At 46.6% G+C, this 16,622-nt stretch overlaps 1 protein-coding gene across 1 annotated transcript; it reads left to right on the plus strand.

Annotated features, from left to right (window-relative positions):
* The first annotated feature begins 6,801 nt into the window (after positions 1 to 6,801).
* Positions 6,802 to 16,563, plus strand: LOC149348055 (uncharacterized). The gene is made up of 5 exons (XM_089541674.1): positions 6,802 to 6,805; positions 10,229 to 10,525; positions 12,236 to 12,461; positions 14,546 to 14,696; positions 16,450 to 16,563. The coding sequence occupies exons 1-5, from the start codon at positions 6,802 to 6,804 to the stop codon at positions 16,561 to 16,563; spliced, it is 792 nt and encodes a 263-aa protein (XP_089397800.1).
* Positions 16,564 to 16,622: the final 59 nt, after the last annotated feature.

Genomic DNA, 16,622 nt, shown 5'->3' on the forward strand with positions numbered 1-16,622 from the left:
GCGCTAAAAGACAAACAGGGCAATGTCATCAGCAATATGGATAAGATAGTTGAATTAGCCGATGAGTTCTACACAAATCTATACAGTAGCGAATGTAATCATCAAGTTACTGAGGGAGGCAGTCAAGCACAGCAATGGGACATCCTGCTAGTAACGAAGGAGGAAGTAAAGAAAGCCTTAGGAGCAATGCAAAGAGGGAAAGCAGCTGGTGAGGATCAGGTAACAGCAGATTTGTTGAAGGACGGAGGAGAGATTGTGCTACAAAAACTAGCCACCCTCTATACGCAATGCCTTGTGACCTCGAGAGTACCAGAAGCTTGGAAGAACGCTAACATTACCTTAATTCATAAGAAAGGAGATGTGAAGGACTTGAAGAATTACAGACCAATCAGCTTATTGTCCGTTGCCTACAAGGCATTTACTAAGGTAATCGCTAATAGAGTCAGGACAACCTTGGACTTTAGTCAACCAAATGATCAGGCAGGCTTTCGTAAAGGATACTCGACAATAGACCACATTCACACTATCAATCAGGTGATAGAGAAATGCGCAGAATATAACCAACCCTTATATATAGCCTTCATTGATTACGAGAAAGCATTTGACTCGGTGGAAACCTCAGCTGTCATGCAGGCATTGCGGAATCAGGGTGTAGAAGAGTGTTATGTGAAAATATTGGAAGATATTTATAACGACTGCACAGCTACTATAGTTCTCCATAAAGTCAGCAATAAAATTCCAATACGGAAAGGGGTCAGGCAGGGAGACACGATCTCGCCAATGCTCTTCACTGCCTGCTTACAGGAGGTATTCCGGGGACTGGAATGGGAACAGTTGGGGATAAGAGTTAATGGAGAATACCTGAGTAATTTGCGATTCGCTGATGACATTGCCTTGCTAAGCCACTCAGGACAAGAACTGCAAAGCATGATCAATCAGTTAGACAGGCAGAGCAGAACGGTGGGGCTAAGAATTAACATGCCGAAAACCAAAGTAATGTTCAACAGCCTAGCAAGGGAACAGCAGTTCGCAATTGGTAGCGAGGTGCTGGAAGTAGTAAGAGAATATGTCTACTTAGGGCAGGTAGTGACCGCAGATCCGGATCATGAGAGGGAAATAACTAGAAGAATACGAATGGGGTGGAGCGCATATGGTAGGTTCTCTCAGATCATGAATGGTAGCTTACCAATATCCCTGAAGAGAAAAGTATACAACAGCTGTATCCTACCGGTACTCACCTATGGGGCAGAAACGTGGAGGCTAACAAAGAGGGTTCAGCTTAAGTTAAGAACAACGCAGCGAGCTATGGAAAGGAAAATGATAGGTGTAACGTTAAGAGATCGGAAGAGGGCGGAGTGGGTGAGGGAACAAACGCGGGTTAATGACATCTTAGTTGAAATCAAGAGGAAGAAATGGGCTTGGGCAGGGCATGTAATGCGAAGGCAAGATAACCGCTGGTCCTTAAGGGTAACGGAGTGGATTCCAAGAGAAAGCAAACGTAGCAGGGGACGGCAGAAAGTTAGGTGGGCGGATGAGATTAAGAAGTTTGCAGGGATACAGTGGCGGCAACTGACAAAGGACAGGGTTAATTGGAGAGACATGGGAGAGGCCTTTGCCCTGCAGTGGGTGTAGTCAGGCTGATGATGATGATGATGATGATGATGATCAAACCAGCCATCGCCTTTACCCAAGCCCATGTAAAGGCCTCAAGAAGGCGGATGAGCGGCTCCTTCTCCGCCTTCTCACCAATACATTACTGTGCCCGGCAGCACTAAAGCATTTTGACCCCTCCTGTAACGGCAGCTGCCCGCACTGTAGTGCGGTGTCTTCTGACACCTATCACATGGTGTGGGCCTGCCCCTCCAACCCGGCTATTCCCCCCATCCCCAACCCAACCCGGGAGGACTGGGAGGCGACCCTGCTCGGCTGCCACGACTTACAGGCCCAACAAGCCTTAGTCGGGCGCGCCCGGGCGGCGGCCACCGCCACTGGGGTCCCATACTAGGGACCTCCACCTAGTGTTTGTAAGGATCGGTCCCTTACGGGCTGATCCAAGCATACCTCCTGTCCTTTCTTAATAAATGTTTTCACCACCACCACCGCCTCTAATCAGTGGTCAGTTGCCCTCAGTACAGGGCTCCGCTGGCCACTGCCGCCCGTTGAGCTCGCTGTACCAGACCTTGTTGGTCTTCACAGCGGTCGCTGGAAAGCAGAGTCTCCCACTGCTCCGCACTCGGGTTTTGTATTTTGGGGACCACGTCTATGTTTTGGCAGGCCCATGTGATGTGGTATAGAGTAGGTTTTTCGTCGCACCAGTGACATTTGTTCGTGCATATCGTAGGGTGCATTTTGTTTAGTATATGTAGGTTTCGGAAAGAGCCTGTTTGTAATTGTCTCCAAGTGAGAGCTTCCTCTCTGCTGAGAGATTTGTGCGTTGGGGGATATCGCATTCTTCTGCCTCTATAGTTTTGTAGTATGGCCGAGTATTCCCTGCGTGCTGGCGCGAGTTCCGCGGTCTCGTCGGAAGCTCGGAAAGTCATGTATCGTCGAGCTATCCTGTCGGCCTCTCGGTTACCTGCCACCCCCGTGTGCCCCGGTACCCACACAATTTTGTGTCGGATCTTGTCGTTTTGTTGTTCCTGGTTTTTAATTCTGTCGCTCGCTGCGAGGAGTATACGGAGCGCGTGACTACCTATCCTGCCATTCATGTAATTGCGGCAGGCTGTTTGAGAGTCCGTGAGTATTGTTAGTGACCGCCCGGTTCCATAGCCCCCCGCCACCGCTAGAGCAATGGCGACTTCCTCGCACTCTGCAGCTGTGCAGCCTCGGACAGACGCGCTGGTCATTTCGCGTAAAGACGAATCGACCACCGCCGCTACAGCGATTTTGGTATCTCCTCCTCTCCAAGACGCGTCTGTATACACGGTCGTGGCTTGAGGAGTGTATGTTTTCTCGATGAATTCGGCCCTCGCTTCTCTTCTGCCTCGATGGAGGTTGGGATCCGTGTTTTTTGGTATTGGCGCTACCTTGAGGGTCTTGCGAAGCTCGTCGGGGATCGTTGCCGTCCTCGACATTTCTCGCATCTGCTCGCGGTATCCGAGCCTCTGCAGGAGCGCTCTTCCTGTCGTTGTTTGCAACAGCCTGAGTTTTTGCGACTCAAGCTGCGCCTCTCCTAGCTCCTCAAAGGTGTTATGTAGTCCCAGGGCCATGAGTTTTTCTGTAGACGTGTTGCGTGGTAGTCGGAGCGCTGTCTTATTGTGAAGGAAGCTTTATGGTCGGAGAAATAGATAAATATATGCTCGACTTGCTGCACCAGTCCTTGGTTCTCAAAGAAGAGGTCTATGCAAGTATTTTGCGAGGTTGTCACAGCCGTGGGAGGAGTTCTGATTGAGAGGAACGGGATGCTCTCCCACATGGGTGTTAAGGAACTCCTGTTTTCTTATCTACATTGAAGTCCCCACCCACTCCAACGTTAATGGAGTTGACCAACCCTGCCACCCTGGCAGGTTACCGAGGTTGACCACGAGAGTTCGCTCACCGTTGTCAGCGCTAACGCATACAGCCCATATCTCTCATCACCCCACGTAAGCGTTATTTAGGCGTCCACGGTTCCAGGAGATAGTCATGTTCAGTCCCTTTCCTTAAAATGATCGGAGAGTAAAACGTTGTCAACGCCCATGAACATAACGAACGCCGAAGGCTTATGGCTTGAGCACCGCCTTTCTGGCACAACGTTGTCAATGCCAACGCATACAGCGCACATCTGTCACTAAACGCTACATAGCTTAAAGCACGATTAAGGTGTCCACTGTTCCAAGAGGGCGGTTATGCGCCTTCACTCTAGTTCATAGTCCACCGAGATGTTTGAGATAGTGCGCTATTACCTTTCCTCGAAAACCAATTTACCATTCTGCCCTCTGCTTTCGAAGCTCCCGCTCCATTGGTTTCGCAGCTTAAAGCGCGACTAAGGTGTCCACTGCTGGTTACAACGCACAACGGCGACGGCGGCGGACAACGGCAACGCCGCGAAATGCATAAATGGGCGCCAACGAGGTGCGCTCTAAAAATTGGCGGGGTCTTAGCTTTGGTTAAGCCTGGTAGGTTGCGAAAGCAGGTGCTTTGTATTAACAAGGTTTAGAGAAGTATTAACATGGTTTAAAGAATGCAGACCGCCATGGATATAGTTTTACGAAATGTGACCTCAGAAAATAATCCACTTTAGTCACAGAATTCTCATAAGGTGATTGGAAAGCGTTGATTCTTCACAGTGTGGCACGGTCTGTATGCAGAGCAAATGCCGAAATCCCCCCCCCCCCCCTCCGTAGGAGGCACCGGTGCGTCGCTTCTGGAGAAAAATTTAGGCTGTTTGAACTCTTTAAAATGTTATCAGAATGTTGTGCTAGACAAAGTGAAACGAAATTAAATATTAGAAGCATCGTAAGCTAGCAAAAAGCGATAAGTGCCGGTACTATTTCTAAATATCCTGGCTAGTAATAGCTTCCCTGGCAAGCGAACACTTGTTAATCTACAGCCTACCCAAAAACAGGAAGTGATTTTAGAACATGATTAGAGCCGAACTAGCGTTTTACACTTAGCAGACGAGCAATGGTTCTAATTTATGAGGATGCTTCCAAAAGATCTCACCACTAGAATTTAGAAGTGGCTGCACGACTTGTTCGCGAAGTCGGCTGAGATCAATGTGGTCTCATTGCACCACAGTCCGGCCACAACGGAACCAAGTGTGCTTTCAAGCGCCACTATCTTTGTCCCAGCGCAAGTTTGTGTGACCTAACGTTCTTTGGTAAGCCCATGTCACGTCATACGCTACATTGACGGTGTCCAACAAGAGCATTTTTGTGAAGACAACTCATACATGTACAAATTTTGGCACCAATATGATGACACTGGTATTTTGACACTCCTCCCCAACCGATTAATGGGCTGGTTGCATCAGCCTCGCGTTGCTTCTCTATCTAAATCTTTGTAGATCTAGCACTTGGGATTCCTGCCAATGGCCCGTGGACCACTGGGTTGGTGGTTTTTGAAGCGGTGGTCTCTTTAGGTGTTCGCTGAGACAGGGAGAGATGGTGATCAGGCGAAAGCGGGGCCCTGTGCTATCGACCAATGAGAGGAATAATTATGTGGGAGAGAGGTAGCGAGTTGCGCAAAGCGAGCATGACTTTTGATCGGTGCGCATTGGTTTCCCGTTCTGATAAGGAAAAGCAGCTGTTGAAAATAAAGATATCTTGAGTCGTAGTCTCCAGTAGCGGTGAAAATATCTGAGTAGTAAGCAGAAAAAACTCAGACGCAGAAATTTTCTGATCTATATGACAGCGCAGTGCCAGAAAAAGACGTCTGCAGATAACCAAATCACAACAAATTATGGCGCGTGAGCGACGCAACCAATCTTCAGGAATTGAAATAAACTCAAAGAAATTTAAAATACTCTTTCTCTATTGGGATGTGCAGTCTTCTGAACGAACGTCCTTACAAAAATGGATAGCTAAAATTAATAAAATTGTTTATCAGGTAAGATTTTGTCCTTGTTGCGAAGAATAGCACATTCTGGTCAGCCGACGGCATTTGGTAGCCGCTTGAATGCTTCAGAAGGAAAACCGGTGCAAAGCGCTCCTTAGTTAGAACTACGAATGTAAGCATCTCATGCAAACCAGACCGGAAAGGTGGGGATGTTGTCAAACTAGTAAGTTCATAAAGCACGGTAATCTTTCGAACCGAGATTGCGCATGGAGTGTTGTCTATAAAATCCATTCTTGAGATAGGCCAAGAGTGTTTCGTTGAATCCACAGTTAGCAATGAGCAGCGAACAGTGAGCCGCGTTCATATTTTCCAATCTAGCTGATGCGCCTTTCGGGTTCATTAGGAGCGCAATTTTCATAAATGTCCCCTTGGCTGACGACACGAAAAGGCTACGATACTTACTTTCAGTTCACTAATTACGCGCCTGGTCGTGCCATAATGTTTTCATTATATGTGAAGCAGGTATCGAAAAAACAAAAAAATAGGGCACATAAGCTCCGTCTTACAGATATGACGTGGTAGTTTTAACGAGTTAATTCCCATATCGAAGCATCCACGCTTGCTACGCGAAATAAGAATCTGAGGTGGAACGTGTGCACCGTGGTGCCGACGAAGAAGACCTCCCGTGGATTTGCGTTGGGTTCAGTTTGTGGGAATCTCCATGATTACATAACTGCAACTGGTAGGTTGATTTGCTAACTCCTTTAAAAGTCTTGGAGTTTCTTTTTTTCACCAAAACGTTCTTTGTTATTTCACTTTAAGTATTTTTCTGTTGTTTTTCATGGATACATTTTTCAAAATTCACGCTTAGCTCCGATATTTTGCCGTAATACTATGGAAAATTTTTTATTTATGCCCCTCACACCTTGGTCAATCCCCCCATGTGGATATGTCGCACTATAAAGAGGATGAAGAACAAGAAGAATATTCTTAGAGTTTTTGTTTTCGCTAAAATGTTCTTTGTTATCTCACTTCAAATATTCTCCTGTCGTTTTTCATGAATACATTTTTCAAAATTCACGTTTGGCTCCGATATTTTGTCGCACTCCTATGAAAATTTCCTTATTTATACCACTATACCTTGGCCAATCCCCCTACGTGGGTATGTGCCATTATAAAGAGGTGAAGAAGAAGAAGAAGAAGAAAAGCCTGGGCTTGGACTTGGGGAGAAGAAGAAGAAGACTATCCCGCTGGCGAGAAGCATCACGGCTATACTCCGCCGAGCAGGCTTCAGGACCCCCAAGAGGCAGTCCATCCACGGAAATGGGTGAGTGTGGGGTTTTCTAGAGTACGGACAATTACGAGTATGGTCCGCTCCGCCACCCGTAGCGATAACAGACTGCCTTCCCTTGGCATTACATTTGGGGACCTTGGCCGTTTTTGTCTCTATTTATCCCGGGATACCAATAGCTCACGCTTTTCTCTGTGACCCACCGTGCTCTCACCTGTCGCTGAGCGTTGAAGCGGTCATTTCTACTTGCTTAATCCATAGGGTTATCCTTATCCCAACTGAAACCTTTCCTTTAGTTAGCCTTTCGGTCCCAATGGTGCATTGTTGCAAGATACTAGTGTTGTGTAATTTCTTCTTGAAGGGTTACTGGTAAGCTGCTATACACGACTTGGGAGTTCCTGTCAAATGCATTCCACCTCGTTCATATTCTTCTTAGTTTCAGCGCCTATATCTGGGTATCTGCTGTCGCCGCCTGGCCCTGATATACTATCTTGCGGCTTCCAAGACTCTCAGTGTTGGTCGTAACTGTTTGGTTCATTCTTGGTGTGAACATAATTGTCTATTGCAATATTTTTTGTTGACAGCATTATTTCTAGCGTTTTATGGGCTCGACCATGCTCTTCGATTCATTCTAAGACTTACCACGTAGGTTATTATGCTCATTAACTCGAAAATTACAAGATCATTACCTGTTGACTTTAATCCTATTTATTGTAATCATAATTACCTTCAATATTATTCTGACTATTAAATAGTGTCGATGTTAGTTCTGAAGGCCCTGTTGTGCGTTCCCAGCCGTTAGTACTGCCGGACACATTTCGCAAGAACACAATCGGAATGCAGCAATAATTTTTTCAATGACTTGAAAAATGCAATGAACCTAAAGATATTTTCGCTAAAATTTCAGATAAAAGTGGTAAGTAAAGCTTTTTTGTTTTGTCAGCATTGAAATATTAAATTGAAAAGGTGAAATATTACCACACGTCAGGCGAAAGCATTCGAAGAGATCGCAGAAGTGCCTCCTGATTGAGGATGCGGCCGCATTGTTTTACGTGTGGTGATCGACCTCCAGGGCTACCTGGTATCGATTGCCGATTTGATGTGTGCCAATACACCCTTGGAATGTTTGTCGGCTTGTGTGGCGCGAAATGCTTGGAAGTGGGTCCGCGACGCATTGTTCGGTAAACATAAATGCTTGTGCCATGTCGCTCGTTTCCGATCGCTTGCCTCGCGCCATTAGACTATCGTACACTATCGTATCTTATGCACCACTGGGTAACGGTTTGCAGAAAGCACTAAAAATATCGCTTCCGAAGGATATGATTGCTTTTATCGTTGGTGGCAGTTAATTTTTCGTGAAGCATAGAACAATGTTGATGTCAACACGGGAAAAATGTTCTCTCGCATTCTTCAGATGCATCACTACGTGATGTAGACTCACACGAGGAAGACGGTAAGTGTGGCCGGCTTCAGAGCATTTTCGTGTTATATTTACTCTTCGGCCTCTGTTAGAAACCACAGTGGCATTCCAGAGACTGCTTGGAATGAAACAGTAAAAGAAGCAATTCACGAATTGGAGGACAAAACTTTGGAAAACACCGATAAGGGCCGAGCGCTCGACAGTCCTGCACACCATTCAGACGATAAGGCAACCCTCGTGCACGGCACACCATGCGTAGGGGAGCCACCGGAAGCACTCGCACACGTCACTAAATCCACAGCGCAGTTTCCTGTAGTCGTGTGCGACGTCAGGGCACTTTACGAAGCAAGTGACAACAGCGCGGGATCGCCACCGGTGGGGCGGAACTTACCCCTTCGATGATTCACGTGCAAGTTCATTGGCCTCTCAGGCTATAACAAACCGAAGTCACACATCAAGTCACGTGAAGTCGATGTACACGTGGCTAAATTTAATTACTTTAATTAATATGGCACCATTTACCACAATCTCCATTTCATTCCATAGCTCAACACTTATCCCACACACACTTCTCTGATTGAATTTCTTTAATTTAATTACTCAAATCAGTATCCCGCTAATAACGTCGACTCTAGTCCACTACACATAATATTTAGCTCATCACTAAACCACACGTTCGCTGACACACGCACTGGTTGCTAATTCACTTTCATCCTACTAATTATTTTTTTGTGCTTCACAAATTATCGCGTCTAGAGCGCACTGCAATGATCAGTGCTACACTAAGCTTAAATTAAGCAAACTATTTCCCTAACACCGCTGTTCTACATCAGCAAAATTTGCCTGCCAACTTGGCCTTGTTGTAGCACTGCTCCCGGGCACAGTGGCGGACGCAGAGGTTCGCCTAACAACACATGTCAACGGGATAACGCCGGTTTTGCTGTGGAACGATAGGCTTAAAGCTATTACTTTACTTTAAAACGAAGTCAATACTACGTGTAACGGTCTTTGAGGAAAAGCTTTGGCTGTGATTTGTTCTCAGTTTCTATGTTAGTGCCTTAAATTTTGAGAAAATTCAGCGATAGGCGACAAACCTTAAAGCGTAGTGTTTTTTTTTCTATAGCCGAACGAGTGCTTAATTTAATTTTGAATTACAGCATCAACCATTGTCGAGTAAGTAGGAAAATAATGATAGTTTTGTAAACATTGTTAGATGCATAGTTTGTTTGGTGCTCTCTCGTTTCAACCCATGCCATTGTTTTCTTTTTCTCGGTGGCAATAAATGACGGAACAAATGACGTAGTATTTTGTAGAAACGTCAGCCGATGTAATAAAACTTCAGGAGTCATCACCTAGACAAAATTGTTAGATATTGTTTTGAATACATTTGCGAAATTTACAACTTACCTTTTGAAGGAAATATTAAGCCACAATCTTCGAAACGATTCTTGTCAGCTCTGTGGTCTTCGGCTGTAATTGTGAGAGCATCTTCCACTATTTTTTTTAATCACGATGTAAGTCGCTTCAACCATTCCATTCGCAGGGATGGCTGGTTATTCTGGTGGTGCTGGCTGGTCGGCTGCGTCTTTGTCGTGTTGGGCTTCCTTATCTGCCTGGTGCTTGTCATCGGTCTGCTGTGGCTGGGTGAGATAGCCGTCCTCTGCCTTCATTTCTCGTCTTCGTTTATCACGCCTACAGTGTATTATTCAAAAGGCAACTCAGGCATATCATCTCTTCTCATGCCGTTTTGTAGCTTTATGAGAAAAAAGAGGAAAAGTTGATAATTTGCACTTAGTTCTTTTTTAAAGGGCGAGTAATGTTTAATGCGTTTGAACTTCCCTGTTAACGTGGCTCTGTATACCTTTGTGACTACACAGCAAAGTATTAACAAGCGAATGCAAAATCGGTCGCCATCAACAACATGACCATGTTCTTCGAAACTCTGATGATATTGCGATGGAGCTCCGATTGCCACGTTATCAGCGTTGCCATGTTCCGGCTTTGAAGTGCCCGCGTTTTATGTGAATATTTGTCCTTAGACGACAAAGATATTCTGAAGCCGACTCTTGAAGCTACATACAAGCCCGCAGCTGCACCACCGCCGCCCTTTGTATCGGGTGTTGAGACCGCAGTCGCAGTTACCACTGCCACCTCGGTATTAACCACTACGACTGCGGCGACAACCACACCTCTCGAGACAGTCCCGACCACCACGACAACCACCAGCACTACCGAAATGACAACTACGAGCACCACCACAACGACGACCACAGAGAGCACGTCCACGACCACCACGAAGAGCACGTCCACAACCACTACCACTGCGCCTCCGAAGAGTGAGTTCTTGCAGAGCTTGAGTATCTAAATAATAGCGCACCTCCCCATCCCGATCTTTTCCGCCAAATCTTTGAGCCAATGCTTCTCATTCTTTTATGCCGTTTACAAATTGTTTGGTAGCTGTGTATGAGGCATAGACTGGATGTATTTTCTTGGTGAAACGTGCTGTACCTATTTCATATGAGTGCCGTCAAAACACTGGCGCTCCCTCAGTACAGAGTGCGAGCCTTAATGTGGCCTGTGACAAACAAAAGTGGGGAAGAACACACGTAAATGAGTGCTTTGAATTATTCAGCGCTTTGGAATGAATCCAGGCTAAGGAGGCGGTAATCACCGGCTTGAAACATGGGATGATAGCATTAGCAATGCTCTCAGTGCTATGCTGAGGCTTTCTGTTGCTGATAGCCGGCTGCCACGGAGCGAAAGTGATATTCAAGCGAGTGCCAGTTTTCTTTCGGCTGTGTTGCACTCCATTGCAGGTTGTCCACAATAAGTGAAAGATATGCCTATGGCGCCTCATGAGGCACAGCATTCAGTCGCTTTTGTGGCACAGTGTTAAACATGGGTCAGCCTTGAAATAAAGATTGAACTGCATCTACTGAACTCTGCATAGCATACAACTGTAATAGCCGCCTTTCATTTATTTACCGGGGGTTTGGAGTTTGCGAAGTGGGATTAAACAAAATGAATATTTCACACTTCTGTCGGAATTTCCCGGATTTTTTTGCGATAAATTCTTGCAGTATAAAGCTTTCCTCTGCAGAAATTTACCGGCGTTACATGCTATACAAATCACGATAAAAGGAAGATAGCGCGAACGCTTCTTACACCTTTTCTTTTGTCATTAGTGTCCTGCCAGTTTTGTAGCGGCACTGCCGCCATCTTGGCTTCACTTTGTCTTCAATCCGAGTAAACTATTCGTCTTTCTGCGCTGGCAGCAGGAACAGGAGCGGAATGTAAAACTTCTGCATTGGATTTTCGCCAGAATGCATTTTCTTGTCTAAGTCACTCAGAGTACCTTCGTCGTTGCGTTACGATCCTCCAGTTCTCTTCCTCTAATGTTCGGCCAACACCAGCTCTTGCTATGCATTCGTTCCAAGCGCGGACTTGCTAATATTCCGTGCTCTAAAATAATCATTATTTTTACTCCCATATTACGGCGCCTTTTTGCGTAAACTGCTTCTCATCAGGTTCACCACTCTTTGCTCTTGTGGCTCGTTTGTTTTCCTTCTCTCGCTTAGTTTCTACATCTTGGATTATGTAACCAGTGATGGGGTAATGCATGAAAGTATCAGACACACCTCCCACGATGGCAGATATTTTACTTAAGGTTTTCAAGTGGGGTCGGCTGGCGCTTAGGAAGTGGTACATGTGTAAGCGATATCTGCAATGTGCCGTGCTTAATAAGCTTCTTATAGGCACGTGTAAGTGCAATCTTGATCCCAGAAGGCTGCGTTACACATACCTCTCTTCTACGCCGTGCTCTATAATCATTCGCGACACTTTCGGGCACGCGTTTCAAAAGATTGCTATTGGAATCAGCTAATTAGAAAGTAGGCCAGTATTACCGAGAGATCGTGTTTTATCATTTCTGCTTGGTTCCTCTTCTGTATGTTCGATGTTGTGTACTTAACCGCAGTGCATTAGCGATATGAGCCATTTCATGTATGCTTATAAATATTTGCATGCCGCCTTTGCTATGTCCGCAGGCTCCCCTCCCACACCTCCCTACACCCTGCTCTGCACAGTCTCCAACGTGTTCGGTAGCACAAGTGTGGTCCCAACGGATGGCCTATGTGACCTGCTCTTCTTTGATTCCCTGTCCCGCGATGGCCAGAACAAGCTGGGTCAGAGATACAGCGCCGGGCTGAGGCATTTCATGGGCTTGTCGACCGTGTTTACAGCCACTAGCATCGGCGTATCCTTCGACAAAGAGTGAGTATAAGGTGCACACCTAGTCTCTCGCTATTGGCGTCACCTTTGTGAGGCATATACTCCCGTTTGGCTCTATCCAGATTTTTAAACTCGCACTCGCCTCAATACGTGGTTAACATATACGCGAATCCATTTCAGGGTGAGGCCAAAACCCAATTACAAACTAAGAAAAAGACGAAGGAACGGCTAAAATGAAGCCTCTGCAAAAGATATTCATTTCCAGTGCTTTCAGACACAACGGTAGCTGCAGCCTCTCTTACCGCGCAAAAATTTCTGCGCATCCTTTTTTAGGCTACCTGCGCTAAAGAGTCTCTGAAAAAACCGATACGAGATTATAACGGAGCCTTGTGCGCCGTCACTGAGTGGGCAGCGCAGTTCAAAGGCCTTAGTGTGAAATCAAAACTTCTCCCACTCTTTCAATGGTACGGCTGGTCAAGCATACTAAACGTGGGCAAAAATTCTCGGCAGCTTGCAAAGGGGGCGTAGTCTTGCGCCCAGAGGAAGAGGGAAATTGCTCGAGAGGGCGCCATTTTCAGGTCGCTGATAAGAGCGCCAGACTGGGAACAGCACTGGGAAAACCTCACGGAGATGCGGTTCTCCCGGTGTCCCCGCTGATACGGTTGAAGTTAGGCGCCGGTCACCTTGGGTGCGCGTTGACAGCCAGCCGCTTCAGTTGGTCGGGAAGAACAGTATTCCAACATTTTTTCATTTTCCAATTTACGAAGGAAGGGATCGCCTATACGACATATTGACCAATAAGCGCACCTGAATCTGGTTCGTGTTTCGCTTTCGGACTCACATGCATCGCTTCAAAGTCTTCGCAGCCGTTTTTAATACTCAAATGGGCGTTGTTTTTGGTAACAGTAGCGCCCCACGTTCCACACTGCTTTGCATCTCTATATTGTTCGTTCGCATATGTCCAGCACAGTTTCGGTCATAAAACGTAAATGCATAGGTTCGGGTATCAAGGATGTCCTCAAAAAATGTATTAGAATTCACGCATTATAGGTGTGCCGTGTACTTGGTATATGTCCGTCTCTCTCTGAATTGATTGATAATGAATTGATGTGCTAAGTTTTCAACCGTTTGTTAAAAAATGGGAGTAATTTGTCAGGCGTAACATCAGCTGGGGTGCAATGCAACAAGCACGGTTTTATGACATTGTAGCACCTGTGCTTCATAGCCTGATAAGATGAAAAAGTAAAATGGCTGAGGCTTAGCTGAGGTTCAGCCCAGTCAGATGCGAAGCATATTGTCGCCGAGTTGCATATCGAGCACTCCGCTTGGCTAGACGTTCTTCACGCTCTTCATCAGTCTCTGTAGCACGCCGCAACTTTTGCTTCTCATTCCAACGAGCAGCTCTGTCTCCAGGAGGCATCTCTATCCCGTGTACGCCTAGCAGAGGCAGCGCACCCCCTTGTATACCGCCGCTCCAGCATCACGTGTTCACTACAACGCACCTAGCGGCAGAAGCAGGAAACACATTGGTCGCGACGCTTCGCGCGACGGCGGCAGCTGGGGTCCCGTTTCTCCTATGTCGTTACGTCACGCATCACGTGGTCCTCCTTGGTCGCGACGCCTCGCGCGACGGCGCGAGCTGGGCCCCCGTTTCTCATCTGCTGTGACGTCACGCACCACGTGGTCATCCTTGGTCACGACGCCTCGCGCGACGGCGTGAGTTGGGCCCCCGTTTTTCATCTGCTGTGACGTCACGCATCACGTGGTAAGACATGGAGGTCACGAAAGGTCAATGGTAACGACACCGCCGCGCTCGAGGAGCTGGGTTGGGCTATTTTAGTATGCTTCGCATAAAAGGTCTACAGCCATAAGCGACAAAGACTGAGGCAAGTTGCATAGAGCTTGTGCCACGGCAACGGGCTCGATTCAGGAAAAAAAAACTGAAGGAAATGTTTACTACATTCCGATCAGGGTTAAAACATGGATTTTCCCTAAGTAGAAGACGACGATCAGCGGCAACGTTTCAAGCCGCTTCCATCTCTTGAAATTCGCCCTTGGCATTGTAAGCACCATCTGAGTACTCCCCTTACCACGTTGCTATACAAGTCGTTTAACCTTATTTTCAGTTCTCCCGAAATTGATGCGAAAGCCTACAGCCAATCCTTCGAGCACGCCCTGGTCGACCTCTGGAACCGTGGTGTTTCTCATTTCGGAATAGTCGATATTTACGGGAACACCGAAGAGAGCAGGATCATTGCGTGCCTCAAATTACTTCAGGTAAGGAATGGCGCGCGGATGTGTAAAATCGCGTAATGATAATTTACTGCGAGCCCGAGGAGTACATGCCGGCACGGTTGATTATAGGTTTCCCTGCAAGTCGTATGGAAGACAAGAAGATTTTAAACGTAGCAGGCATGTGAAGCAATGTGAAACGTCATAGCGGCGAGCACCGGAGGCAATAGAGTAAATTTTTTCCACTGCCGCTGCCTGTTCTGCCTGTTGTTCTGTTTTTTTTGTCACATTTCTCACCGATTAACAATCCACAATCCTATTACCGATCACAGTTACCGATGATAATTACAATTACCGATAACTTAATTGATAACCAATCACCAGTCCCAATTAACGATTACCGCTGACCAGTTAATGTCTAGGTTACAATGCAGTACATATTACGCCACTACATACGCATACACATACACACCATTTTTTATAGTACAATGAAGCACCATAACACCTCCTTTTCATTCCTTCAATTTGTGACGCCCAACTGGCATATTTATATATCTTTTCTTAGTTTTTATTCTGTACACACCAGTACTGACTTCAAACACAGGCTGCTAAGTCATAGAGACCGCAACGCTTTCACTAGGTGCCTTTTTGACACGCTCTAACCAACGACCCTTCGTGGCCTATGCGTTGCGTACCCGCCTGGCGCGCAGAGGTCTTCGCTTGGAGCACGACTGCCGGCTGGCTTCTTTCTTTCATTTAAAGCGTCTATGATTTTCGCGAATGAAGCTGGAAAACTGCCGACGCCGGGTTCTCCGCAGAACAAGCTTCTTACGCTATCGCGGAGGAAGCTGTTCTCCACGCTGGTTGCTTTTCGCATGTGTGGGCCGATTCTCGATGAAGGCAGACTGCAAGGCGCCCGTATGATGTCCGATTGCAGTGAACTCCAGTTGAAAAATACGACAGAGCTGGTCCAAAACTACAAAAGAAAGTTCTGTCGTCCTGTCGTTACGACAAAATTTTCTGTACTATTGCGAAGGAGTTTGTTGTTGCGACACTACTGACTCAGTCATTACGAGCTACTCAGTCGTTACGACAGGAGTCTGCTGAGTCGTCACGACAGGGGACTGATAATACTACAGAAAAATGTGTTCCGTTTTTCGATAAGAAAGTGAAAACAAAATCTCTTGCGGCAGAAAGCCATAGCCCTACACTATGGTATCACTCATATTCATTGTGCCGCCTTGAGGTGCTACACCTGCTATACCATCAAATATACCATCGTCAATCGATACTGTGCAATCCTCCGACATGGTATAAGGCATGCGACACAGCTGGCGAAGCGAGTGGAGGCGACCGCAACGACGAGGCAAGCGGTGTGACGTCATACCAAACGATGGCGGCGGCTGCGGGGCGAGGCGCGTGGTGTGACGTCATGCCAGATGGCGCGGCGAGCGCGCGTCGTCTGCCAGCTGCGGCGGTTGCTACGCAACGGCTCAAGGTCGGTCTCTGTGCCTCCTCGGTGCACCGCCAATGTAGCTTTCGCTACAAAATTTCACATGAGAGATAAGGCGATACTGATAGCTGCACATTGCTGCAACAACATTAAACAGTCGCATTTGTGCTCGCCTAAATTTCCGTATTAGGAGATGTGATAATCCAAAATTGATGATTTCAACGCAGATGCTGGCGCCACATAATGAGGGATAAATTTTGCATACCGTTTTTTTTTCTCTCTATTACACAAATCATAACAAACTTTATGAACACCTGCATAAAAACAGCATTTCTCCTACCGCAGAAAATATACTCTATAATGCGGACCAAAGAAACGGCTCAGCGGCCGTGTTACACTGTTATCGGCGTCAGATTCGAAAAGCCAGGTCATCATGAGGCCATCCTACAAACCAAGTAAGTGTTTTTTCTCCAATGTCATTGTTTTACCATGCGGCTGAATTTTACATGGTGTACGAG

The sequence above is a fragment of the Amblyomma mixtum genome, chromosome 4 (assembly GCF_055824585.1).
Source record: "Amblyomma mixtum isolate Tamu chromosome 4, ASM5582458v1, whole genome shotgun sequence".
In the NCBI taxonomy this organism is placed as follows: domain Eukaryota; kingdom Metazoa; phylum Arthropoda; class Arachnida; order Ixodida; family Ixodidae; genus Amblyomma; species Amblyomma mixtum.

What these genes read in the sequence shown, in the direction of transcription:
- LOC149348055 (XM_089541674.1), top strand. An exon ending in TACCACTGCGCCTCCGAAGA is followed by an intron (nt 10,526 to 12,235) that starts GTGAGTTCTTGC and finishes CTATGTCCGCAG; the next exon opens with GCTCCCCTCCCACACCTCCC. An exon ending in GGCGTATCCTTCGACAAAGA is followed by an intron (nt 12,462 to 14,545) that starts GTGAGTATAAGG and finishes CCTTATTTTCAG; the next exon opens with TTCTCCCGAAATTGATGCGA.